Source organism: Balaenoptera borealis (assembly GCF_965194805.1).
Source record: "Balaenoptera borealis genome assembly, chromosome: 12".
Taxonomy (NCBI): domain Eukaryota; kingdom Metazoa; phylum Chordata; class Mammalia; order Artiodactyla; family Balaenopteridae; genus Balaenoptera; species Balaenoptera borealis.
The window spans coordinates 75,515,358-75,542,423 of NC_138869.1; the positions used below are offsets into that span (position 1 = coordinate 75,515,358).

The 27,066-nt window shown below is 40.2% G+C and overlaps 1 protein-coding gene across 14 annotated transcripts in view; it reads left to right on the forward strand.

Annotated features, from left to right (window-relative positions):
* Positions 1 to 20: 20 nt before the first annotated feature.
* LOC309608240 (adenylate cyclase type 10-like) overlaps positions 21 to 27,066 on the forward strand; it is a 46,016-nt gene continuing 18,970 nt past the window's right edge. For 8 of the 14 annotated variants that reach the window (XM_082347793.1, XM_082347805.1, XM_082347806.1 and 5 more), the window contains exons 1-19: positions 21 to 1,104; positions 2,030 to 2,134; positions 4,678 to 4,716; positions 5,440 to 5,583; positions 10,203 to 10,408; positions 10,688 to 10,778; positions 10,874 to 10,962; positions 11,569 to 11,760; positions 12,485 to 12,606; positions 16,961 to 17,037; positions 17,142 to 17,331; positions 17,826 to 17,881; positions 18,582 to 18,735; positions 18,896 to 19,085; positions 20,290 to 20,376; positions 22,385 to 22,656; positions 23,180 to 23,319; positions 23,998 to 24,123; positions 26,327 to 26,596. In XM_082347793.1, coding sequence (XP_082203919.1) covers positions 798 to 1,104; positions 2,030 to 2,134; positions 4,678 to 4,716; positions 5,440 to 5,583; positions 10,203 to 10,408; positions 10,688 to 10,778; positions 10,874 to 10,962; positions 11,569 to 11,760; positions 12,485 to 12,606; positions 16,961 to 17,037; positions 17,142 to 17,331; positions 17,826 to 17,881; positions 18,582 to 18,735; positions 18,896 to 19,085; positions 20,290 to 20,376; positions 22,385 to 22,656; positions 23,180 to 23,319; positions 23,998 to 24,123; positions 26,327 to 26,596 — 2,857 coding nt within the window. In that variant the 5' untranslated portion in view covers positions 21 to 797. Of the gene's footprint in view, positions 1,105 to 1,140; positions 1,217 to 2,029; positions 2,135 to 4,677; positions 4,717 to 5,439; positions 5,584 to 6,218; positions 6,402 to 10,202; positions 10,409 to 10,687; positions 10,779 to 10,873; positions 10,963 to 11,568; positions 11,761 to 12,484; positions 12,607 to 16,960; positions 17,038 to 17,141; positions 17,332 to 17,825; positions 17,882 to 18,581; positions 18,736 to 18,895; positions 19,086 to 20,289; positions 20,377 to 22,384; positions 22,657 to 23,179; positions 23,320 to 23,997; positions 24,124 to 26,326; positions 26,597 to 27,066 lie in introns of those variants that run through there. The other 6 variants (XM_082347799.1, XM_082347801.1, XM_082347802.1 and 3 more) reach the window with 6 other exon arrangements.

Genomic DNA, 27,066 nt, shown 5'->3' on the forward strand with positions numbered 1-27,066 from the left:
AACTCTGTAAACACACATGTAAGCTCTGTGGACAGTGTGTCAAACTTGAGAGTGTCCAGCCTTTCAGCTGTGTCTCCCCTTGATCTCTTTTCCTTCCCTTTTGGCCCTTCCACCCTACTGAGGAAATATTTTCTGTCACCTGTGGACTGATCATACATTTGGTCTTCCCACTGTAAGTGTTCATGAAAACACGATGAATTAATTCCATGAGTAAAATTAGCCCTTCAGTTACCAACAAAACAGCATTGTTATATGATATATTGTAGAACTAAAGATAGTAAAGATGTAATTTTTAGATTTATTCATGCAGAAAAACAGATGCATTTCTGATTGTAAAAATCCACAACATGCTCGTCCTTTTATTGCTTTGTGTTCACAAATCTGAGCCACAGACCGGCAGCCTCAAATGGGCCATTACCACACGGAAGTGTGAGAAAAAGGGCTCAGGGGGAGTACTCCCATGAGACCAAATGACCTGTCCTGGCAGACAACAGAAGTGGAATAAGTTCCCTAACAAGGAAAAAGACTTCCTGTGTTAAACGGCCTTAGTCTAACGGTGTTAAATTTAAAAACCATCCTGAGTTTGCTTTAGTCACATGCCAATGGAACTTGTCCTTAGAAACTGATACGAAGAAAAGACCACCCTATTGATATTTATCCCAAGTGGTCAGTTTTATCGTAAAAGCAGCTTCACGTTTGAAAGAGATTTTAAAACGTCAGGCTTTGCTCCTTCGAAGGCGCCGCCCTGCCCTCCTTCCGCCCCTCCCACCCCGCAATCCGCAGCGAGCGCAAAGGCGATGAAAACAGGTGGGCGGGGCCCCAAGGAAGCCCGCACTGATTGGTTGGCGGGAGGGACCCGTCAGGGCCGTCGTTGCGGATTGGCTGCTACGCGGAGGAACACTGTTTCCGGTCGTTCGGCGAAAAATTTCGCTGCTGCCGGCGCCGCTATGGAGACGGGCAAGGGGGCGGCGGTGCCGCCTCTGTGGCCCGTAGAGGCCCGGTTGGCGGCGCTGCTTCCAGACCTGCTGGTCTTCAGGAAGCCCCGGGGATCGGAACACGAGCTTGCCACGGCCCAGGGCGTCCTCCTTGGCGTCCACGTGACGGGTGAGGGCGAGGGGAGGTGCGTCGCTCTCCCGACCTGCTGGAGGGCCGGCCGTTGGGCCTCAGCTGGTACAGGCCGCGGCGGTTACGGGCCTGGCCCTGGGGCAAGCTAAAGGCAAGGTTTCATTGCACTTTTCGCCGCCTCCGCCGGAACGTGAGGGTCATTTTCCGAGCAGGAGGATGCCTTTTCGGACGACCTGTCGTAGCCCTGGAGTTCACTTCAGCGATGATGAAATTGAGACTCAGAAAGGGGAAAGGACCTTTTCGGGTCCATATGTCAGGCTTTGGACCCAAGTTTTTCCCCAGTCCCGAGCATTTTCCAATAAGCATTCTGCTTCATCCAGTGATTTTATTTGTTTAGTTATTTTCTTCTTTGGGTCCATAAGTAGGTGCCCGCCATTGTTCTAGGAGTTGAGACTTAGCAGCTACTATGAGAGTCGTTCATTTAACAGGTATTTGTGGAGTTCATGTGTCACGGATATGAAGATGAGTGATTCGGGTGCCTGTCCTCGGAGGAGCTCACCATATGAGTTCTCCATAAAGCTTTCATCCATTCTCCTTGTCAGTGGTTTCTCTATCCCTCACGTGGGTGGGGAGAGGGGAATCCTACAGGTTCCCTTGGCCAGGGAGCCTTAAGAGAGTATGACGGGAAAGCAGGAGCCGGATTCCAATGAAAAGGGCACTTGTGGGTGAATCTTCACCATCTGCAGCTTCTAGAAACATGGGGAGGGTGGCCCTCTGGACTCCCAGAGGCAGCAGCAACCAGCCTGGCCCTGAGTGCTTGCTAAGTAACACCATGTTAAAGGATAATGAAATTACTCATCTTGAGAAGATCTGCTTCCGTTCCACTGGCCTGATGTGTGGAGGGAATAGAGCCTAAAAGTTTAGGACTTGCAGCTAACATAGTAATTTTTGCTTTGTTGGTCAGGGTTTACAGCATTAATGGACAGGTTCAGCCTGAGCTGCAAGTCGGAACATGACATGGACACACTGGCCCACATCTTCAGTTATTACATTAGTGACATCGTGGAGCGTGAGTGACCGTTGTAGGGGAGCAAGGAGGTGTGGTGATGGGCTCTTGAGGGTTTGTAACAGAAGGGGGCTCGGGGGCACTTTAAGACATACTAAAGTGACATCCCTTTAGTGTCACTCATCCTTTTTTTCTTCAGGTTGCCTCTGCCGAGCTAGATCTTTGCCTGTATCTGCCATTCTACCCAGTCGCACATCCTGTTGACTCGGTGTTCAGAAAGGGGGGGGGAAATGCTGATTTTTACTTTGCATGTTTGTATTTTATTTCAAAATAAAGTATTCCTCAGGTTGTGTCTTCTAACAGTAATATAATGTGCCTCCTGTGTATATCAGATATAATTTACAGAACACCTTCCCATTGTATTACTGCATTTTGATCCTGTGAAGTAGGACTGAGTGTTTTATTTTCTGCCATGTATCAGTACTAAGCTTGTGGATATTTGCCTAATCCGGGGGAAAAAAAAAAAACCTTTTCATTTGTACAGTAAACATGTTTTGAGTACCTGCTCTGTGACGTAACACTGTAATAGGTGCAGGGGGTGCAAAAACCTATTCTTAGAGGAGTTTTCAGTCTAGTTAGGTCTACCTAACAGAAATTACTCTGGCCCTGTACCCTTAAGTACTGATATAACATTCCCTTCTTGTACTGACAGTATCCTGTTGAGTTATGTCCATCATTCTGAGATTCACCAGAATGATTACTTTGTGGCATCTTCTTTAGCCACATAAAGTGGCTATGTGACTCACCCCTTACCCCTGAGGAACAAGTATAAAAAACCTTTTGGGAATTCCCTGGCGTTCCAGTGGTTAGGACGCTGCGCTTCCAATGCCGGGGCCGGGGTTTAATCCCTGGGCCAGGGTTCAAACTGAGATCCTGTAAGCCGAGCAGCACTGCAACTTTTTTTAATTTAAAAATAAAAATAAAAAGTCTTTCAATTGATCTCATCAAGTTTAGATGAAAGGGAGAAATAGATATTATGTATCATGTGTGTATTATAACACCAGGAGCTGCTGGGTACTAGAAATACATGGAAAAATAAGAAAGACACAGTGTCTGCCCTCATGGAGATTGTATTATTGGGATCTGATGGAGGGTAGGTGGTAAGAATGAAAGCTGGAAGAGGCATTTGGAGCAGCTGTGGAGAGATGATGGAAATTTCATCTAGGTTAGTGATTCTCAGGCTTGGCAGCACGTTAGATAACTACTTAGGAAGCTTTTAAAAATCCTGAGGTCTAGGCTTCACCCCAGTTAAATCAGAATGTCTTGGGTTTGGCCCAGGAATAAGGATGTTTAAAGTTTCATAGGCAATTTTAGTGTGCAGTGAAAGTTGAAACCATTGGTCTAGATATATGCAATGAAGGGAGCTGTACCGAGATAAACTGATTTGAAATATATTTTGCAGTTCAGCAGACAGGATTTTCTAATGTGTTGGATTTCAGTGGGAAGTAGTGAGGAAAGGGACTCTCAAGTTTTTTGCCTTTCATAACTGAATTTATGGTGATGTCACTTATCAAGATGGGAAAGATGGCTTTGAGAGAAAATCAGGGGTTCTATTTTAAATATATTGAGTTTAAGATGTTAATAAGTCAGTCAACTGGAGAAATGAAGTTAGCAGGTATGATTGAGCCTGGGAGCTCAGAGAATAGATCTGTTAGAGATGAAAAGTGAATTGATGGCATAAAGATGTTACTTAAAGAACTGATTGAGTCCACGTTGGGAGAGTGTAAATGAAGAGAAAGAGCCTAAGACTGAGGCTTAAGGAACTCCAGGGGAGGATTTTGATCAGGAAGAAAGAACCTACAAAAGAGACTATAAAGCAGCCAGTCAGGTAGGATTCTGTGAAGCCAAAGGGGAAGTAGTGTCTCTAGAAGAAGAGGGCCATTCTAGCTGGGTTGAAAATGAAAAGTGTCAAATATAGTGATGTCTGAAAAATACTGAATTTAGCAAGATGAATGCTGTGATGATTTTGATCATTTTAGTGAAGTGGTGGAAATGGAAGTCAGATTGGAATAAACTGAGAAGAGAATGGTAGAGGAAAAAAATTAAGCATGAATTTGATAGGAGGAGAAACTTGTATATCGCCAGCTCTTCTGAGAATTGTTTTGCTGGGAATGTAACAAAAATTGAGCTAGTAACTAGAGAAGAAGGCAGAGTCAAGACTAGGTGGGTTAATTTTGTTGTGTTTTGTTTTTTTTTAAAAAAAGATACTAATGGGAATGATGGAGTAGAGAGAAGATAAGGAAAGGAGTGACGTTCTTGGGAGGGTGAGAGGGACTAGGATGCAGAGCGTGAATAGGGGGATGGCTTTGAAGATAACAGGAGGACTTTTCTTCCATTTTAGAGGAGATGGATATAGGAACAGGCAGATTTGAGGAGAAGCCAGGGGAAAGGAAGAAGGAGTCTAAGCCTTGGAGTGAATAAATTGACCAGAAAAGATATGAGGAAAAACTCTGCAGGCCATTCTTTTCATCATATATTATTCTGCCATGATCTGGCATGTCTCTGATTTTGACTCATTTTCCTCTCTCTCCCTTACTTGATTTCAGATGTGCTCTGTTTTGGAGGGGATATCCTAAATATCACAGGTATTTTTCATTTTTTTCTGAATATTTAAAGCACTGTAAGCGAGGAAGACTATAGGTGGAATTTGGCATGTTTGTTTATTCAGCATTGTTTGTTTATTTAGTATGTGCTGGGCCCTGGGGAAACAAAGATGAGGAAGACACAGTCTCTGCCTCAGAGGATCTCCCAGTCTAATGCAAAAGCCTTGTCCATATTAAGCTCCCAAGTACTTTACATTTTGTTCACATTGACTGACAGGAAAATAAGTGCCTATAAAGCATTCATGAGAAAACTAATGAGAAACTTGGTCATTAATAGCAGAAGCTAAGTAGGGAAGAAGTCTGGCTTGTCTCCTATCTAGAAAACTCTTAGGATTATTAACAGCTATATGCCATAGAGTTGGCCTGTCTTTTCATTTAAACTTAAAGAAACCACTTAAAATCTTAAAATTCAACTTGAATGTAAACCTACACTTTGTGAACCTCTTAGATCTGTTAGTATACTGATGGAGAGAAGAGTACCAAAAATAGCCCTAGGTTTTAGGAACATTTCAGCTTCTACTTAGTCATGTTTTTATATGCTGAATGGTTTTAAGGATCTAAGGCCATATTTTAACCTAGTATGACGTATAGGGCCAAGAAACTTTGTCTGACACCTTGCATGATATCTTCTGCATTATCGGGAGCTTTGCTCTGGCACGTGAATCCAGATATTTGATCTCTGTCAGCCTATCTGTGTCTCTACAGGGAATGTGCTCTTGGCACTCTGGACAGTGGAACAGAATCAACTGAGTGACATCATTACCCTGGTGGCAAAATGCAGCCTGGAGATACAGGAGAAATTTGGGATCTACCATACCAGAGAAGGCCAGGACCTGCAGCTAAAGATAGGTATTAGCTACTAAAAGAGTGATCAATTGGAAAAAAAAAACCAGTATAAACAATTCAAAAGATAAATGACAACCTGGAAAAAAATGTTTGCAACTTATATCATTTAGACAAAGGGTGAATTTTCCTAACATAGAAAAAACACCTAGAAATCAAGAAAAGACTAACATTCTGGGCTTCCCTGGTGGCGCAGTGGTTGAGAATCTGCCTGCCAATGCAGGGGACACGGGTTCGAGCCCTGGTCTGGGAAGATCCCACATGCTGCGGAGCAACTAAGCCCGTGTGCCACAACTACTGAGCCTGCGCGTCTGGAGCCTGTGCTCCGCAACAAGAGAGGCCAGATAGTGAGAGGCCCACACACCACGATGAAGAGTGGCCCCCACTTACCGCAACTAGAGAAAGCCCTCGCACAGAAACGAAGACCCAACACAGCCATAAATAAATAAATAAATAAATAAATAAATAAATAAAAAGACTAACATTCTAACAGAAAAATGAGCAAAGAACATGCATAAATAACACATAAACAAAGATCATCCCTTGTAACTTGTGAAAAACTGGTCAACGTCGTAATAAGAAAAATGTCAATTGAAAGTACCAGTTGAGATCATTTCTTACCTATAGATATGGAAGAATTCAGATGCTGAACACACTGTTGATAAGGTTGTGAGGAATAAGCCTTCTCTCACAGTGCTGGTGGGAGTCAGCAGTGGTACAACTTCCATGGAGGGTGATTCAGTAATCTCTACCAAGATTACAAATGCATTTATTCTTCAACCCAGCAATCCTAACATTTATCCTTCAACCCCAACATTTATCCTGTAGGTATACCTGAGTATTTATAAAATATCATATGTATAAGATTATTGATTGCAATATAGATTGTGATAAAAGGTTGAAAATTATCTGTAGGAGACTGGTTAAATAAACAATAATAGTCTACCCAGTGAGATTCTCTGCCACTTTAAAAAAAGTTGTTTTGATATAGCAATATCTCCAAAATATAGATGAGAAAAAGCAAGATGCAAAGCACTGTGTTTAGTATGCTACCTTTTGAGTAAGGAGGAGAAGTAAGAATTTTTCTTATTTGTTTATATTTGTATAAAGAAACACTGGAAAGATATATAAGAAACTAATAAAAGTTACCTATTGGGGGAAAATAGTGTAGATAGGTATATAGGTGGAATCAAGACTTTTCAATGTATGTTCTTTATATAGTTTGGTTTTTTAATTATGTTACTGTATTACATTATCAAAAATATAATATAGGGCTTCTCTGGTGGCGCAGTGGTTGGGAGTCTGCCTGCCAATTCAGGGGACACGGGTTCGAGCCCTGGTCTGGGAAGATCCCACATGCCGCGGAGCAACTGGGCCGTGAGCCACAATTACTGAGCCTGCGCGTCTGGAGCCTGTGCTCCGCAACATGAGAGGCCGCGATAGTGAGAGGCCCGCGCACCGCAATGAAGAGTGGACCCCGCTTGCCGCAACTAGAGAAAGCCCTCGCACAGAAACGAAGACCTAACACAGCCAAAAATAAATAAATAAATAATTTTAAAAAAATATATATATATATAATATAATGCCATAGAAATTTAAAAGCTGTACACAGAGGCCATAGTTTCAACAGAGTCAGGATTGAAGGCAAAGCTCTGTACAAAAAACTGCTTCACAGGAGTCCAGAAACCTCAAGGGGTTTCTGAAGGGCAAAAGTTGGCTCTAGCTATTCATTTGTATTTTGAGGAACAGAAGTGAAGAATCATATTCTGAGTTGTATGGCATCTCTCCTATCCTATCATCCTTTTTTCTTCTGGTTTTTGTTTTATTGATAGATAATTCATAAGTGATACTGTACGTAGACATATTTATATACTTTTGAAACCATCACCACGATCAAGATAATGAACATATTCAACACTCACTAAAGTTTCCTGTGCCCCTTTATAAACTCTCCATCCCACTACTCCCCTCCCCATCCCCAAGCAACCACAGATTTTTCTATCATTGCTTTTTTTTTTTTTGGCTAGCTTGCGGGATCTTAGTTCTCTGACTAGGGTTATTTATTCACTTTTTGATCTACAATAGGATTATTGTCAATTTTTGGCTATTACAAATAAGGCTGCTATGAACATCTGTATACAAGTCTTTGTGTAGACTTAAGCATTTATTTCTCTTGGTTAAATACCTAGGAGTGAAAGGGCTGGGTCATAACGGTAGATGCATGTTTAACTTTTTGAGAAATTGCTTATCTTTTTTCCAAAGTGTTTGTACCATTTTACATTTCCACCAGCAATGTGTAAAGGTCCCAATTTCTCCATGTCCTAGTCAACATTTATTATTGTCTGTTTGTAGAACTTCCTTTAACGTTTCTCATAGTGTGGGTTTGCTGGAGATGGGTTAGTTTAGCTTTTGTGTGTCTGAAAAAAATCTTTATTTCACCTCTGTTTTTGAAAGGTATTTTCCCTGGGTATAGAATTCTAGATTGACAGGAATTTTTTTCCTCTTACATGAAAGCTGTTGTTCTAGTGTCTTCTAGCTTGCAGTTCTACTGTCTTCTAGCTTGCAGTATGTCCAACAGGAAATCTGCTTTCATCTATATTTTTGTTTCTTTGTATATAATGTCCCTCCCCTTCTACCCCAGCTGCTTTTCGATTTTTTCTTTATCACTGGTTTTAGGTAATCGGATTGTGATGTACCTTGGTACAGTTTTCTTCATTTTTCTTATACTTGGGACTCATTGAAATTCTTGGATCTATAGGTTTCTAGTTTTTATAAAATTTAGAAAATGTTCTGCCATTATTTCTTCAAATAATTTTTTCTCTCTTCCTCCTCCTCTGTCTAGTTACACACATATTAGGCTGCTTGAAATTGTCCCACGACTCACTGATGCTGTGTTCATTGTTTTTCTATCTTTTTTCTCCCTGTGTTTCATTTTGGATGGTTTCTATTGCTATGTTTTCAAGTTTACAGATCTTTTATTTTGAAAAGTCTAATTTGCCTTTGATCTAATATATTTTCTTGTGTATTTTTGTAGTGTATTTTTCATCTCAGGCCTGTGGTTTTCATCCATATGAAGATACCATATCCTCCATGTCCCTACTTGTTTAGTATTCTCTCTAGTTCTTGAATATATGGAATATAGTTATAACTTTTAATGTCCTGTCTACTAATTCTGTCGTCTCTGTTATTCTACATTGGGCTTGATTGATTGATTTTTCTTCTCATTGTGGGTCATATTTTCCTTTTTCTTGGCATACCTGGTAATTTTTGGTGGGTGCCAGGTGTGAATTTAACCTTGTTGAGTGCTGGATTTTTAAATATTTCTATAAATATTCTTGAACTTAGTTCTGAGATGTGGTTAGCTTAATAGGTTTTGCTTTCAAATTTTGTTGGATAGGACCAGAGCAGTGTTTAGTCCAGAGCTAGTTTTGCCCCATTCCTGAGGCACACCACTTCCGAGTAGTGTACCTAATGTCCTGTGAAGCATGAAGTTTAATACTCTGGCTAGTGGAAATGGGAACTATTCCCAGCCCTGTGTGATACTAAGATTGTTCCCTCTAATCTTTTCAGGGGGCTCTTTTCCCTAGCCTCAGGTTGTTTCCTCACATTGATGCACTTAAAGACCTGAGGGGGACTCAGTTCTCTGGAGTTCTGTGGAGTTTTCTCTCTACACACTCTCCTCTCCAGCACTCACAGTGCCTTGTGAGCTCTAGCTAGCTTGGCCTTCTCAGACTCCTACCTCTGTCTCAACTCAGGGAATCCTCCGGGCTACACCTGGGCTTACCCTCCCTGAGATGTGTACTGGAAACTCTCTCTAGGCAGTGAGCTGGGGCATCAGAGGGTTTACTTTGTTTGTTTCTCATCTCTCAAGCATATTGTCCTTAATTACCTCATGTCCAATATCTTGAAAACTGTTGTTTCTGTTGTTTTGTGTATTTTTCCAGTTCCTTGGTTGTTCCAGGCATTAAGGTAAATTCACTGCCTGTTGCTGCACCTTGGCCAAAAGTATATGTCTCTGCCATTCTTTTAAAACTGCTTTTTCCCTTGTTTTTAGTGTGGATTGGGTGACTTGCCTAAGGGCATACTTCTGGTTATAGTAATTTCTTCCCTGGCAAGCAAACCAGTTTTTCAGCTGTTATTAGCACTAAGAAATCCCCCAGGACAAGAAAAACAGGAGGCAGAAATAAAGGGTATGGCGAAGCCCATGTGTGGTAAAATACTGATTGTCTACTCACTCAGCCCTGGTTACATATGAGGAGAGCTGGTGTGGTCACGGTGGCAGCAGTTTCTGAGCATAATCATTTGATCTCTGCCATCAGGACCTAGCTGTCCATTAGAAGAGCAATTTAGAGACAAGACTCTTGGATGCCTAGGATCCAAGAGTTTCTTCCCTCATACAACCCAGGCTTGTCTGAATGTCTGTCTCTAGGTGTGTTTAAGACAGAAGGAAATCTGGAGCAAGCTATTCTTTTTGAGGGGGAGCTCACCTAATATTTCTGCTACTGTGGGGAATAACGAGATTTGGCGTGATGCATAAAGCAATGTGAGGGTTCCAGACCCCAGCCTTTGCATAGTTTTCCAGCTGAGTTTGTCTATTCACCACTTGTCTCCTTTTCTCTGGATAGGTCTGTCTGCAGGGCGGATTTCCCAAGTTATTGTTGGAGATGAGCAGCGACAGTACCTCTTGGTGACTGGGCGTGATGTAGACGGTGTCCAGTTAGCTCAGCGGTTGGCTCAGGCAAATGAGATTGTCTTGTCCTGGAACTGCTGGAAGCTCTGTGAGCAGTACATGTTTGAAGTGGAAATCATGAGGGAGGATGAAGCTGTGAAGGTAGGAGGTTGGTCACATCCACTGAACGTCCTGAAAAGGCCTTCCTACTGCATAGGGCAGTGCTCTGGTGGTGCTCAACACCAGACCAAACCAACCACTGGAACTTTATTTTGGAGGGAGGTGAGGGATATTCTCCCAGGAAGACAGACGAGGCAGAACAGTAAGGCTGAAAAGATAAGTGATAAACAAGGGAGATGCCATCCTTAGCCCCTCTATTAAGGAACCAAAGGTAATCCAGTTGGTGGGTGGGCACAGAATTGAGCAGTTTCCTTTCTATAGTTAAGAGATATGCGGATCATTGACCCATTTGATTTTGATGAGCATTTTTACAAGTGCCTCGATTACCTGCCACGTTACCGGACAAGTGCTGGTAAGTTATTTGTCCTTTATTATACCCATGCCCAAAATTTCAAAGATTAATTTTCCACATGGCTGGAGACATTTTGTTTGTTTTCCTTCTCTCAGACACTCTAAGAACTGCCCTGGAGTTGGATCCAGACTCTGCACTTGAGCAAACCTTGCGGAAGCACATAATGAAAAACCTTTTAAAGAAGGTTATTTCCTAGCTCTTGAGTCATTGTGTGTAGACTGTGTGTGTGTTTGTGTAAACCAGTGTACATGTACAAATGTGACAACCATTTGATTGATCCAGTTCATCTCCCGCTTCCCATTGTAATACTAGCAGATTTTCCCATCTGCACCAATTACTGTGATGACGTGTCTTATAAGTTTAGATTTCTCAGTCCTAGAAAGTAGAAACCATATTTGGTTTTTGTTTGTTTGTCCCTCTAGAAACTAATACACTGTAAACAGGGTATAGAGTATATGCTTGGTAAATAAGTGTTGATTGATTGTTTATATGTGAATCCCTTAGTAAGTGATATAATGACTAATAGAATTGGACATATCAAACTGTGTCTTAGAGAGGAAATATAAAAGCTTGGCAAATTTCATCAGTGAGTTAGGTTTAAAGTCAACAATTTTAACTCCAAGTGCACTGGTTGTATATCTTCTATACCTCTTAAACCTGAATTTTAAGTTTTATGTCTGACATCTATAAGTCATTTTCTCATGTTTACCATGGAATATAGAATTTAAATGCCTAAACATGATACTAAAAGTTGAAGATACAGTCAAGGTAACTCACTGTGTCTTTGTAGATTGATGAAGGCCAACCTATGGAGTATATATCCGAATTCCGTACTGTGACTATGGTTTTGGTCAGCCTAGAGTTCCACAAGACAGCATGGATGTTGCATTTGTGTCATCTTATCCAGGAGGCTGCCTTATACATCTCCACAGTGATAGAGAAAGGGGGTGGCCAGCTGAGCCGGATCTTTATGTCTGAGACAGTAAGTACAAGGGAAGTTGACATATCACCATTAAAGGTGAGTGAGGAATAATAGTCTTAAGACAATTATAATAGTCTTATGTTATTATTATAACATCTTATGTTATCTCTCACATAACACAGGCATAAGTCAGACTCTCTGCTTCTTATTTTGTAATAAGCTATGTTACATTAAAACTTCAAGTAATAATATTTAAGGAATGGGATGTTCTAGGTAGTTTAATTTTCAGGGTAACTGAGTGTTATCCTCCATATCTTTTTAATTCTCTTCTTGTTGAAAAATCCTTATGAAAGCATGAAGAATGTTTTTCTGTCTCTATTAGTAAAGTAAGTATAATCAGATCCTTCTGAGGTAATTTAGGAGCCTGAAAAAGAGCAGTATCATACTTGACATTATAGGTAAAGAAAATATAGGCAGATGGACTTAGCTCAAGGTAGACACTAGAAGTTGAATTTTTGAAAAGTTCTTAACATCGATTTTTCTTGTGTTTTAAATTTCAGTTCTTTAAATAGTTAAATCAAGATTTTTTTTCTTCTTTTTTAAAAATGTCCATGTTGATGTGGCCTAGAACGTCCATTTCGTGAATCTTATAGAATCCTACATTCCTAATAGAAAACCAGCCAGGAAGGGGTCTGGCTTCATTTAGGGAAGTTGGTTCAGTTGAGGCAAGCCATATTTCTTCCCCAGGTCAATTTCCCTTTTCTTTCTTTGTCACCTATCTCAGGGCTGCATGTTCCTCTGTGTTTTCGGCCTTCCTGGGGATAAGAAGCCAGATGAGTGTGCACATGCCCTGGAGAGCTCCTTCAGCATCTTCAGCTTCTGCTGGGAGAATCTTACTGAGACCAAGTGAGGAGGAAGGTGGGGCAGAGAGGAGCTTCTCAGGCCCAGGGGGCTCTTCAGGCAGGGTAGGAGACAGTAACAAGTAGCAGGGGTTGAGGGCATCCAGAGTCTGCCTAAAGGGGTGGGAACATGCTGAGGGAAGTCAGAAAACAAGATATCTTAAGAAATTACTAGGTACAGAACTATGTACTAGATACCCAGGGGAAATGGATATAAGTTTCTGTCCAGTGGGGTGGGAGAGGGGGAGGTATAAAATACACATAGCAAGATTCAAGCAACAAGCAAACATATAAATTAATATGCACATAATACATCTGTATGTGAAGAGAAGGCTGCCTGTCTATGGGGAGGGGAAGCGTGGGAAGAGATGTCATGGGACAGTTGCCTAGATAGGAAGGGACCACAACTGGTTAATGCTCTCCTTGGCTTTCACTCTTAGTCTTTCCCAGTCCTGTTGATTTTTTTGGAATTCACACTGAACTGATCTCCTGCCTCCATATTCACCCCACCCTCCCACCTACAAAAGCCTAGCCCTAATGAAGTTATAGAAAATTCCATTTTCTGTAGTGCAACTATGACATGATTGGTTGGAATTTTTCAAATGACCTTTTTTCTTTTTTCACTAGAAAGCTATGAGGAAAGCGTGTACATGAATAGATTTGAAAAACGGTCATTCCTCATGTCAACACTGAGTCAAAGATTTGTTTGCTTGCCATACTTATTCAAGATGAATACAAATTATATCACATACTTACATAATGCTTTAACATTTTTAGAATACTTTAGTATATGCTACCAGTGTGAACATTTGTATCTGTTACACATGAGGAAACTAAGACCACAGAAGAGTAGTTAGTAGCATGTAGCAAAGCTGGTAATGAAACCCAGAACTTCTGTCCTCAAATCCTGTGTTATTTTCATTACCTCACAGCTGCCTCTTATAAAATATAAATATTCCCCAAAAGGGATAGCATATATTACTATTGTGATACCATTGTAGAGGCATACTCATAGGACATTAGTACTGAAAAGGAACTTAGAGATTATCTGATCCAACTCCTTATTTTATAGATAACAAAGATGCTACAGTTGCTTCATAGGCGCTCAAACTCTTAGTCCAAAGCAGATACGTGGTGGCACTTCTTTCAGGCTCGGTGAGATCTGCAGATACTCCTACAGCCTACTTTCCAGTCATATCTCCAGTGTGAGTGTGCTAAGCCATTCCTTTCAGTGCTGGTCTATTCTGTTTTCAAATTTTGCCTTGACCTCTGGTCTTCAAGAGTCCTGCTGTTAGCCCTTACTCCTGAATAAGATAGTCATTTCTTGGTCATTAGAGGCTATCTTACAATGCCTTTAAGGATGGCTTCTATGACTCTTAGACCATAACTTGGTCTTTTCAGTCTTTTTTAGTTGAGAATATAATAGATGTTAAGCACTAGATAGGATCTTAAGAGTTCATCTCATTTGGCCTCCTTAACTTAAGGAAAGTAAAATCCAGAGGTTACATTGGAAAGCCAAATAGTTTGACAGTGTTAGATCCTAAAAGCTAGTTTCCAGGTCAGTGTTTTTCCCTTGAAGATAATGACTAATTTAGTAATTTCCCGAAGTGTGTTTGGTAGAACATTAGTCCCTTAAAAAATCCTGGAAAAAATATTTTCATGGCCAAATATGTTTGGGAATTGATGCAACTATATTTCCTTCTTAAAGATTCACAATATACATTAACATCAAAGTTTCTGAGCAGTCTTACAGTAAAGAAATTTGTTATATTTTGTTTTATTCAACATTTCCCAAATTTACTTGATCACCAAACACCAAGACCTGTAAACACCCAGAAGAATGAATGTTCTAAGGAGCATATTTTGGGAAATGCTGCACTAACCAGATACTGAAGCTTGCCTTCTTCACCTGTAATTCAAGTTTAGAGACAGAGTCTCAGAGGTGCCTGTGTGGCGTCGGTAGCAGATACTATTGCTCATGCCTCTCTGCCTCGCGTCAGCCTCATCCAGACCCAAAACCACATCCATATATCCTTTCCCTGTTCACCTTGGGTCATCTTCTCAGTTCCTCTTTCTAGTCTAGGAAATAACCTTCAGTTTTCAGTTCATTTTACAGAAGAAAGATGATTCCCTGTGTCCAGTGATTGATCAGGCTTTTCTGGTTTGTGACTATTTCTCCAGGATATTTTTGAGACCCAGGGAATGCAGTCTCCATATCTCATCATAACAGTTTTGCAGCACCAGAAATACTTTACATATATGAGTAAATAATATATATTTCCTCAATGAAGAACACTTTTTAAAATATTTTTTGGAAAGGATGGAACATGGACCACAGGAAGAGCAAGGGGGAATTGTAAAGTACAACAGAAAGAAATAAGAAATAACCAAGTGAAAAAAAGTATTACTTGTTTCATTATCATAGTCTTGCTAACAGCTGAGTTTCTGGCATGCATAAATGCATTCATTCAACAAGCATTCATTGAATAAGCCTCAAGCCAGGCACTGTTCTAGGTGTGGTGGACATAAAGAGAAATAAGACACTACCTCCTCAGCTCTGTAAACAACTAATTTTAATACAGTGAAACTTAAGTGTAGGAATAAAACGCCATAGGAGCTACAAAAAAGTGCTATGGGAAGAAATAGTTCTCCCCAGAGTTACTAGAGAAGTCTTGACTATAGAGATGATTTTTGAGCCAGTTGTGAAGGAAAGGCGTTCAGCAGGTGGAGAAAGTGGGGAAGAGTATTTTAGACAAAGGAAGCATTGTGAAACATTAGCAGATTTTCAGTCATTCTTGGGGTGGTAGCAGAACCAACTGCCTAGTTCTTGTCTTGAGTGTCTCTGATTCACCCTGGGCAGTGGGCCCAGTGAGTGAATATAAGAGTCCTCAATCCTGTCCTTAGAGGAAGACAGGAAAGTTTTGATGGTCTGGGAGACAACAGTGTTAGGATTGTTGCCACTTTTCGTGCTGTCCGTGAACAACTGAAAATTGTTTATTTGTAAATTTAACTTGAAAGTAATTATGCTTCATTGCACCTTCTTTCTCCAGATGTATATCTTGTTATCTGTCACATGAAATTTTCACATCAGTCAAGTAAATCTTCTTATTCTGTTATGCATGAATTGTTCATTGCCACCTTTGAGCCTTTGCCTCACCTGGAATAGTATATGCCCTTTTTAAAAATAATTTATATTTCTAGTGCTTTTCTATCCATGGCCTAGGTAGGACCACTTTTCCTTCCACCTCTTCCTATTTCAAACACCTTCTGTGTTCTAGCCATCTTGAACTACTTAGTTTTGCACAAATACACCAGGATTGCTAAAGCCTGTGCCTTTTCCCACTGGACAGAATGCTGTTGCCTCACTTTGGCAGTACTTCAGCTTTCAAGGTCTGATCATATGTCCTCTCCTTTATGAATACTTTATTTCTAATCTCCAGTATCAGTTAATGCATCCCTTTGTTTGCTCTGTTAATTGCTGTATTGATCTCTAATATGTAGTATTTTCTTGCTAACTTATATATCTCTTCACCTCCCTCAATCTCCACCAGCAGCCCAGACTGAACTTCTCCAGGACAGGGTATTTTAAACACCTAGCCCAGTACTTGGTACTGTACATGCTTCTCAGAGCTTATTAAGTGAGTGAATGTATGCATGCATGAATGGATGAATGAAAAAATACTACTCCTTTTAAAAAATTTATTTCAAAGACTAATTTGCTTCAGCAAGCCTTCCATCAGCAGCCTGACATTCTGAGTATTCCTTAACTCTCACATTCTGGCGTTATTTGATCCATTAACCCTGTATAGATCTGTTGATCCCCTTTTCATTTTGGGGTTTCATGTTAAGCAGCATGGTGTGGTGGAAATAACATTGGTCTGGGAGTCAGGAGGCCTGGATTCTCATTCTGGCACTAATATTAACTCTTGTATAACTCTGGGAAAGTTAATTAACTCCTTCAGTTTTTTTTTTCTTTTGTCAAATGGGTTTTAAATATTTGCCCTACGTACCTCACATGTTTGTTGTTAATTATCCCTCAAAGAATCAGATGAGGTAATGAATTTGAAAATACTTCAAAAAGCACATAAAGAGTATCTGACAGATATAAGGTGTTTTTAGTGTTTTTACTAATAATAGCTCCTCAACTAAAATTCCTAGAGTAGGGGGACCGTTTTGTTCCTTTTGACTGTTTCCCTAGTATTCAGTACTTTGTACCCACCATGTGATGCAAACTGACAGCAGCCTCTGGCCTTCTGCATTCTGAGCTCTAAAACTAGACTGCTGGATCTAGGGAGTGGCAGATCTAGTGCTTGGAGGCTTCTGAGTGCATATTTACCCACTGTTGCTTTTCTGATCCCCAGGCTTGTTTCCATCAGTATCACCAGTGGACCAGTATTCTGTGGCATGGTTGGGGCAGTAGCAAGACACGAATATACAGGTAGAATAGGACATTAGACTGTTAGCTCTGTGTCTTAGGGGGTGAAGGTAAAGGAGGTGATCCAAAAATTCTCCATCCTTTTCTTTTCTGTCTCCCTGATACAGTTATTGGCCCAAAAGTAAGCCTTGTGGCAAGAATGATAACTGCTTATCCAGGTTTGGTGTCCTGTGATGAGGTAACATATCTAAGATCTATGCTACCTGCTTACAACTTTAAGAAACTCCCAGAGAAAATGATGAAAAACATCTCCAACCCAGGGAAGATGTATGAATACCTTGGCCATAGAAGATGTATGTGAGTGTCATTATGTGATAGTTCAGTCCCATCTCTTTTATAGAATCAGGGCATAGGAATAATCAATGCTTGATTGTATGAAATTAGAAAGAAAGATGCATCTAGTACTGGCCTGATGGAATAAGAGACATAAGAGGAGGGTTTCATATCTGAGATCTTTAGCTTTTATGTTTAGCTCTTAGCTAGTTCCTTAGTGAACAACTTCTGTCCTACAGGAAGAAAATAGCAATAGGTCACTAGTCTAGATGTTCTTTTTGCTATGTGTACTTCACAATTTATTTACTTCCCTGAGCCTGGAACAATAAATAGTTTTTCTCCCCTTCCAGAATTTTTTAGTCTTTTGAAAACTCTTTGATACAGAATTCTGGACCTCTTTAGTTGTCTGAAAGTACTTATTTATAAGGACAACTCATCCTCTATCTATTTAAAAACATATTATCTGTCTATCCCAATCTGTTTTTAATTAACACATTTCCCTTTGTCCTCTTTCCCAGAATGTTTGGGAAGAGACATCTGGCCAGAGAGAGAAATAAAAATCACTCTTTGCTAGGTAAGTTTTCTTTTTTACCTTAAATCATACTGTTTTCAGCTGTAGATGGTTAAATGTGATTTAAAAAGCAAAAATTTGAGACTAAATACTTCTAAGCTTGTATTAAAAAATAGAGAACAACCTTCTTAGTGAATGTATGTTAATTTTGAAGAGGACTTGCCATTTCTTTTCCATGTTGAATGTTTAAATTTCAGGTTCCAACATTTAGTAAGAATCTTTGTAAGGATTCTCATCTTTAGAGAAAAATCTTTAGAGGGAAATTCCTCATCCTGAGATAGTGACAATAGCACTGAGACTGTTCCACCCACACTATATATTCCCTATCTTTATATTTGTTTTATCTAGATCCATTAGTCCATTATTTTCACATAGCAGTGACAGACTTTGAACACTAAATTGTTATAATGGAAATTTTTACAAAAAGCTAAGAAGATGTAGTAGCCCCCATGTCCATGTGGTGCCTAGTTGTTCTAAATGTTATTACGTAGGCTCTGGAGCAAGCCCCCAAGCCCAGCATACATTTCTTTATAGTCCGGAGTTGATTTTCTGGAAGAAGATGTGAAGGCTTATCAAATAATGGAATTCTGTCAAGGATTCTGGGGAAAAAGCCATTCTGAGAATTACCTTTACAAATTAATTCAAATAAATAAGTGTCTGCTAAAAAGCACAGGAGTGTTAGGTTCTCCTTGTCTCTTTACAGACCGGGAGAAAGAACTGGAAGCCTTCCGAATGGCACAGCAGGGAAGTTTGCACCAGAAGAAGGGACAAGCAGTTCTGTATGAAGGTGAAAAAGGCTATGGAAAAAGTCAGCTGTTGGCTGAAATAAACTTCCTGGCCCAGAAAGAAGGGCACAGGTAAAGACTCCTGCTTTCTGACTTAGCGTCTGTTTCTCTTGGGGCTCCTTTCCCTTGTTGGTGAGACTCTTATATCGTTAGATTCAGCATCCTTGGGCTGGCGGACTGAGTAACCTCTCTGGATCAGGGGACTCCCAGTGACCATAGTAACATTCACCAGGGTGTTGCCATTGAAGCTGAAGGAAGCAGATTCCAAGCAGTGCTTCTATGCCATCCAGACCCTCATGGCCATCTTCTTTGAGATTGATATGTGCCCAGCCTGTTACCGGCAAGAGCGCCTCCACAAACAGCTCCACGGGATGGTGGAGGAACCGCTTCACTGCCTGTTTAATGACCTCTTCTTTGTGAAGGTAACGAAGGCAGTGGCTTTCTGAACTGGATTACTGATATTTTTGGTGGCTAGTTGGACCCAGGATTGTCTTCTAATCTAAAACACACACACACATATACATATGCATATACATATACAGCCTAAGAACACACAGTCAGCAGTGGCAGGATTGAGATTTGAGAAGTCTTTGACACCAGACCCCAAGCTTTCTCCTTTTTGAGGAGAGTGGATTCTAGGACTGACTCTGAAACTTGCTAGTTGTATATCTTGGCACAAATCACTTGGCCTCGCTGAGCCTCAATTTTTTTCACCTGTGAAATGACAGTTGTAGTACTTTATATGGTTTTTGCATGGATTTTAGAGGATGTAGTATATAAGAGACTGCATCGTAAATGTGAAAGTACTAAAATCTGTCAATGTGATATTGACCAGATGTGCATATCCAGCAATTATATGCATGTGTTCTTGAGTTGGTTGCAGCATTTTGTTCTTTAACCTTACCTTTCCATTCCTGGGTCATGGAGTATGTCACTTGAACCAGCATCTGAATCTCAAAAGCTTCCAGTGGTCTAGGATTTATGTGGTACCCAGTAGCGAGTAGGCTAAGAATTCCCTGGTCCACAATTCCATTTATCCACCCTCCACCACTTCTCCTAATCTACCCAGCATGCAGGGCATTGTATCTAATGAAAAATAGAGAAAACAAACATCTGTCCAGTCCCTCAGCATAGCCCTGTCTTAAGACAGGCCTTACCTGGGGCCCTGGCCGAAGTGGTCAAGGAGTAGCCTCACTTTGGCTCTCAGGTCCATCGTAGCTCATGTGCCTTAGCCTAGCACAGTGTTGGAGATGTCCATTGCAGTTCTTTCTCACAAGTCTCATGCACACATTCATTCTGGTATACTTGGAATAACTGGGGTACTGGAGTTGTCCAAAGTGACATTGCTAACTCTGACCTGTCACTTTATTCCTTAGTCATGGTCCTTTAAGGGTTTGCCAGAGTCCAGTATGGAAAGGAGCTATCTCTCTAACCACCAGTGGACTTTCAGTCTCACCCTCTGAACTGTATATTGACGTTGGATTGGTATTTGTAACCCTATGCCTAATCCTGTAGAAATCCATTCTCACTCAAAATAGGATAATTTTCCGTTCCCTTTTGAGAACCTGTATATTTTTATTAGATTGTCATTTTGAATGATAATATATGAATAATTTTCCCGGTCAGTTTCCCTTATCCTTCAAAGTTTCGCACATGGATGACCTGACCAGACAAAAGAAGGTTAAAGCATGTTTTTTTCAAGTGCTGCAGAAGGTGGGTACTTTTGCTACATACCATTAACTCTTAATATGTGGAAATGGTTTATGCTCATTTCAATCTATCCACATCTTACCTTCACTTGGCCATTTCTCGGCCTGCCTATTTATTGATATCTTCATTGTTTGTATCTACCTTTAACCTTGAATCCATCCTACAGCACAGCATACAAGGAAAGGTCTTTGCTCTTTCCTGATCCTGTTCCTTAATGAAATTTTAGGAACTTAGAACAGTAGCTTCTGGATGCAGGTTGATAGCTATTTTACCTCCTATTTATTAAAAATACAGATACTCAGGCCCCAACCTAGGATTACAGAGTCAAGAATCTGTACGAGGAGATGCTGATGTAGCCATTCGGGAAAGCTATCTTGAAGTAACTAGTCAAATTTTAATAACATTCATCCTCTATACCTAGCACTTCCACTCCTGGATATATATCCCAGGGAGTCTGTTCATTGCAGTGTTTGTTTGTGGAGGTTAGGGAGGTGTTGGCAGGAAGTCATAGATGAACACTATGGAGTGTATATAGTGCAGAAGTTAGAAGTAAGGCAATAGATGAAAACATAGCAACATGGAGTAATCTAAAAACAATCCTGAATATTTTATCTTTTCTTATGGCTGAGTAATATTCCATTGTGTATATGTATACAACACGTCTTCTTTATCCATTCATCCATTGACTGGCACTTAGGTTGTTTCCGTATCTTGGCTCTCCTAAGTAACGCTGCAGTGAACACAGGGGTGCGTATATCTTTTTGAATTAGGGTTTTTATATTCTTCCGATGAATATCCAGTAGTGGAATAGCTGGATAAAAAAAAAAGATGAAATCTTGCCATTTGTGACAACATGGATGGACCTTGAGGGTACCATGCTAAGTGAAATAAATCAGATGGAGAAAGACAAATACCATATAATTTCACTCATATGTGGGATATTAGTAAATAAATAATCAAACAGGGACTTCCCTGGTGGTCCAGTGGTTAAGACTTCGCCTTCCAATGCAGGGGGTGCAGGTTTCCCTGGTCAGGGAGCTAAGATCCCACATGCCTCATGGCCAAAAAACCAAAACATAAAACAAGTAATATTGTAACAAATTCAAAAGACTTAAAAAAAGAAGGTCCACATAAAAAAAAAAAAAAATTCAAACAAACCAAACAAAAACAAACACATAGATACAGAGAACTAAGTATTGGTTACCAGAGGGGATGGGGGGTGGGGGGAGGGCAAAATGGGTAAAGGGGGTCAACTGTATGGTGATGGATGGAAACTATACCTTTGATGGTATAATGTAATGTATACAGAAGTTGAAATATAATATTGTACACATAAAAAGTATATAATATTATAAACCAATTTTTAAAATCCTGAGTAAAAAGAGAAATAATGAGACTTGTTATACAGTACCATTTACATAAAAACAATTTACATGGCAAAACAACAATGCACATTTTATAAGAGCATAATACAAGCAGAAGGTAATATGATAAACACATTGGCATGGTTACCTGTGGCACTGAGGAATGGAATGGGAGTAGGGAATGTGGATAAAAGAGAATACATTTTTTTTAACGTCTACATGAGTAGGCATTATAATTGGTAGCTTTAGCTAGCACTCCCAGGTAATTCTGATGTGCAGCCTGGTTTGGAAATTACTGGTTTAAAACTGTGAATTCCCGCACAGTTTGAATCTTTTGCTAAAATGAAATATTTGAAAGCTTCAAGTTTGATTTGGAGAATATTTTGATGCTTATTTCATATTTCAGTTAGAGTATTTTCTTGTTCAAAGAAACTCAGTACATTTCTTTAGGAATTAGATATATAGGCTGTATTTTATATTTATAAAGTAAAATATTACCTGGACTAAGAATACATTTCACTCTGAAAATCCCAGCCTTTGTTGACATTTTATTTAAATTGTTGATGGGAAATTCATGGTAGATTTGAAAATCAGATGACTTCATTTCTAATCAGAGCTTGTCATTGTTTCTTTACTGTTATTTCCAGGCAATGAGGGAAACACCACTGATTTTCCTCATTGATGAGGCCCAGTATATGGATGCAGCCTCCTGGGAGTTTTTGGGAACTTTGCTCTCCAGTGTGCCCATCATCATGGTGATGACATTGACCCCTACCTTCACCCTGTGTGGCTGGGCCCAGCACTTCCTGCAGAGCCCTCAGGCTATCTTTGTGCCCATTTCGAAGTTGGCAACGACCTCACTGTTGAGAATGGCATGTTGGGAACTGGGGGTGGTGAGCATCCCCCAAGAGCTGCAGATGTGAGTGGCTAGGACTAGCTGGGTACTTCATTAAGGGAGGAGCCAGTGCCATAATATAAGAGAGGGCTCAGGTCTCACACCGGAGTTGGGGGAGAGAATAGCATTAGAAACCATGATGAGGCCCAAAACTGGATTTAAAAGTAGACAATCTCCTAGTAACCCAGTAAAGGGCTGTCTCCCTGGGCTCTTCACCCAGGTTTTCACAGGACAGTTAGGACTTGGATGGCTTGCTTAATAGGTCCATTATGTGTGGTCAGGCCAATTTCTGCCAGACCCTTTAGCAAGGGGATGTTAGTTCCTTTTAACATCAACAGAAGCAAAATAGTTGAGAGAAAAGTTACTGCCAAAACCAATCAGAAACATTTTTTTACATTTCTGTGCTGCTGCTTCCCTCTGTTAGTGTATATCATCAAGAACTGACTTTAACAAAAGAAGAAATATTCCTCAGTATGAAATACCCTTACGCTTGGCTCTCTTCAAGTGGGCATCTTTAGTCAGCAATCCCCTGCTTACCTCTCTACAGCTACCTTCTCCGCAGGTGCTTTGGAAACCCCCTTTACTGTGAGGTCTTATGCCAGGACCTTCTCTCTAAGAACATATTGCTCTTTCATGACCTCCAAAAGGAGGAGGAGGAGGAGAACAGCAAGTGGGAAACCCTCTCAGGTAAGCTGAGCTTCCCAGGGTTCCACCCTGATCCCACTGCTGGAGTTCATTCTTGAACATGACATCACCTGGTCCTAATTAGGCATGTGCCTCTTCCCTGCTGACATCATAAGCAAGATTAGGCCTTCCTGGCTAAGTGTACTATACAAATAATATGCAGCTGTGTTGAAAACACTAAATACCTGCCTCAGATAAAGTAATTGAGTCAATCTACTTTAGTTCCTTTTTGAGCAGCCTAGGAGGCGGGGATAGGAAAATAGGATTTATAAACATCAGAGAGGATTGATAAACATGACAGTCTAATAGAGAATTGCACATTACTGATGAGAAAGATGACTTGACGGTTTGACTGGGGGAGGGGAGAAGGGAGGAAGAAAGAGATAGAAATATGTGTAAATCTAGAAAGGCATCCTAGAGCTGTGATGTAATAGAAGAGAGGCTATTGGAAGGTAAACAGGAAGAGTGAGAATGTTAGGCACCGTGTGTTACAGAAAATGTTCGTTTTTAAGAGAAAATGAGAGAACAGGCAGGATGGGTGGGGTAAACCACTTTAAACGTGTATGCTCCATTTATCTTAATCCTTTCAGTTTCTTGACTAAATTTTTGTGTTTTTGTGCCTTTAAAACTACAGTCACTGAGCATGGTGGTTTCCTCAGTCATAGTCTTCTTTGTCTACAGCCAATGCCATGAAATCCACAATGTATAGTATTTCTCCTGCCAGCTCTGAAGACCAGGAACTTTATGTCTGCACTGTCAAGGATGATGTGAACTTGGATACAGTGCTTCTTCCACCGTTATTAAAAGGCAGGTCCCTTGAAGACCTCAAGTGAATCAATTACAGGTGTCATTGCACTTAGTAATTTGGTGGGTGATTGAGTATAGATCCCTCATTATCATGCTAGCTTCATTTCTTCAAAAAAGAAACCTGCTTTCCAGAAATAAATTCTGGCACTGCCGGAAGAGTTCTTAAAGACTTGTAATGCTACTTGAGTAATGTTTTATGTAAGTTAGCCCACTGTTCTCTTTGAGGCTGACTGATAACTTGGGAAAGTTTTCTAGTTGTTTAATAAAAACTATGACCTGAGTTTCCCTTTGTGCATATTCCTGTGCTGGAGGAGACAATAAGCAAGGGAGATAATGCTGCTGAGATTTAGGAAAATCCATGGTGCTGGTGAAGAGACAGTATTAGGGACATAGCAGGGGTTTAATAAAAAGAGTGCAAAGTTTATAATGACTGATGAGATAAAGAATAAAGTCATCAGAATTGGGTAGGCATAATTAGACAGACGGTGTTCTTTTTAGAGCTGAGGAGGGTTTTTTTAATGTTCTGTTCGAATGTTTGGTGGCCAGGGTACTTTATTAAACCTTCTTGAGGAATGTTATGATGGATAAGCATGCCTTCAAGTCAGGCATGGTCTTACTGAGAATATGACACACATGTGAAACAACAGTACAGACACATTGGTAATTAAGAGCCAGGGCTCTGGCATCAGAAAAACCTGGGTACCATTTCTTCCTCCACTTAGTAGCTGTGAAATGTTAGATAAACTTATCTAAGCCTTAGTCTTCTCATCACTCAAATGAGGATAATGATAGCCCCTACCACATGGGGGTAGTTGAAGATTAAATTAAATAAATCATGGTATATAATAAATAGTCAATGACTGTTAGCTATTATAAGCTGTTCACTCTGGTGGTTTTAGGTCCACCTGGACAGTTCATATTCCTACAACTGTGATAGGCCACACTTGGCGTTGGCTTTACTAACTTAGAAGTGTACAGGTCAGGAAACACAGCACTGTAGCAGAAGAGCAGCAAGTGGTTTTCTTCAGTGGGGGTCCTCACAGCAGTACCCACTGCTATTCTCTGGAGCCTCAAGGAATAGCTTACATGTGATGGGATGAGACCATGATGGATGGGTGCTTAGATGCCCCATTTCCCAACAAGGAACTGGTATCTCTTATAATAGTCCTGTGGGCATAGTTTCTAGGCACTGTGACCTGTTACAAGAATTACTACACTCAAGGAACCCCAAAGCTGTGGCTTACCACCAGGTATTTGTAGCTTATTCAGTTTTCCTAGTCCAAATTCAGTTTCCAATCAGGGATCACTCTTTGCATAAGCAGTGTTACCTGGTAACTCAGCTGACATTCTAATTTTATAAGGATCCTAGGAAACAGCTAGAAAGTTAACCCAAGATCAGTATTGTCCACAGGGAAGGAAAAAGGATTTAACTCCTAAGCTAAAATGAACAGTCCAGTCAGCAAGGCCTTGGTCTAAATGAAAGGCCAAAGCTACATGGTAAAAGGCCATGTAAGTTATAAAAGTATTTAAGAAGGGGACTGACATGACTATATTTGTACTTTAGGTGTACAGTTCTACCACTAGTTAATGTGTTACTGAGATAAGAATGAGAGGAAATTGGAGATGTTCAAAACAAGGTAGTGTAGTGATCCAGGTGAAAATGACTGCTTATACTAAAATTGTTTAGGAGGAAATATATTCAAGAACATTTAGAAAGAGAATGAGTGGGTGACAAGTTGGTTGTGAGGGAGAGGGTAAAGTTTAGATTTATTCCAAGATTTTGGGCTTGGTGACTTACTGGTTCAATACCAACTGCTTTAATATATGGGTCAGGATATGGAGAGATTTACTAAAATGCTTGGAGTTAAGATCTTTATACTAATTAGAGTTCTGGGACCAGGAAGCCCAGCCTCCATGTTTAGTTGAAAGTAAGAAGAAAATGGATCTGCCAGTAAAAGGTTTTGGTGACCATGAGGAACAATTTCAGTGTTGTGCTGAAAACCTGATTGTTGGTTGAATAATGAATGGGGAATGGAGACAAAAGAGGACATGGAGATAAGGCTCTTTCAAGAGATTTGGCTGAGTAGAGAACAGATGGACAAAAAAGCAAGCCCTTTTTTTTTTTTTGAATGAACAGATTATTAACACAGTGTATTCTATGTTTGTAGAAAGCCGGTTCATTGCAGATTTTTTTTTTCTTCAGAAATAGCAGTGAACCAACTGGATCAACTGAGCCCAGGGGAACAGTTGCTGGTTAAGTGTGCTGCAGTCATTGGTCACTCCTTCCACATAGATCTGCTGCAGCACCTCCTGCCTGGCTGGGGTAAAAATAAACTACTTCAGGTACTGAGGGCTCTTGTGGATATAAATGTGCTCCGCTGGTGCAGCAAGAGCCAAGACCTTCCTGCTGAGCCAATATTAATGCCTTCCTCTATCGAGATTATTGAACAAACCAAAGAGGAGAGAAAGTCAGGTGAGGAAGAGCTGCTCCCTTGTTCTCAGGACTGAATAGAGAGCTTTGGGTGAGGGTATCTGTGTTCAGAAAGAATATCAATATCATATATCATGGGCCTCAGTCTCTTAAAGCTTATGTCTAAGAGATTGGGGAAATTAATTATTTTAATCATGGAAGAGCCATGGTTATAGTGAATGAATAGCCTGTATTTTTCAGAATTGTCTTAATTTCAAGAATTCCAGCTCCATGTTAACCCCATGTGTTAAGTATTTGTATTTTGATTTTTGGTTCAGAAAATATTGCCATAGTCTTTTATTGGCTTCTTGGGATAAATAATAAGAAAATAAGATAAACTGTTTCTAATTTTAGAAATTCACAAGGACGTTAAACACATGTGATATTGAAACATATGAACAAAGCAAGATATAAATTAAATAGCTGCAATCTCATATTCTCCACAAAAAAGAATAAAATTGTGACATAGGCTA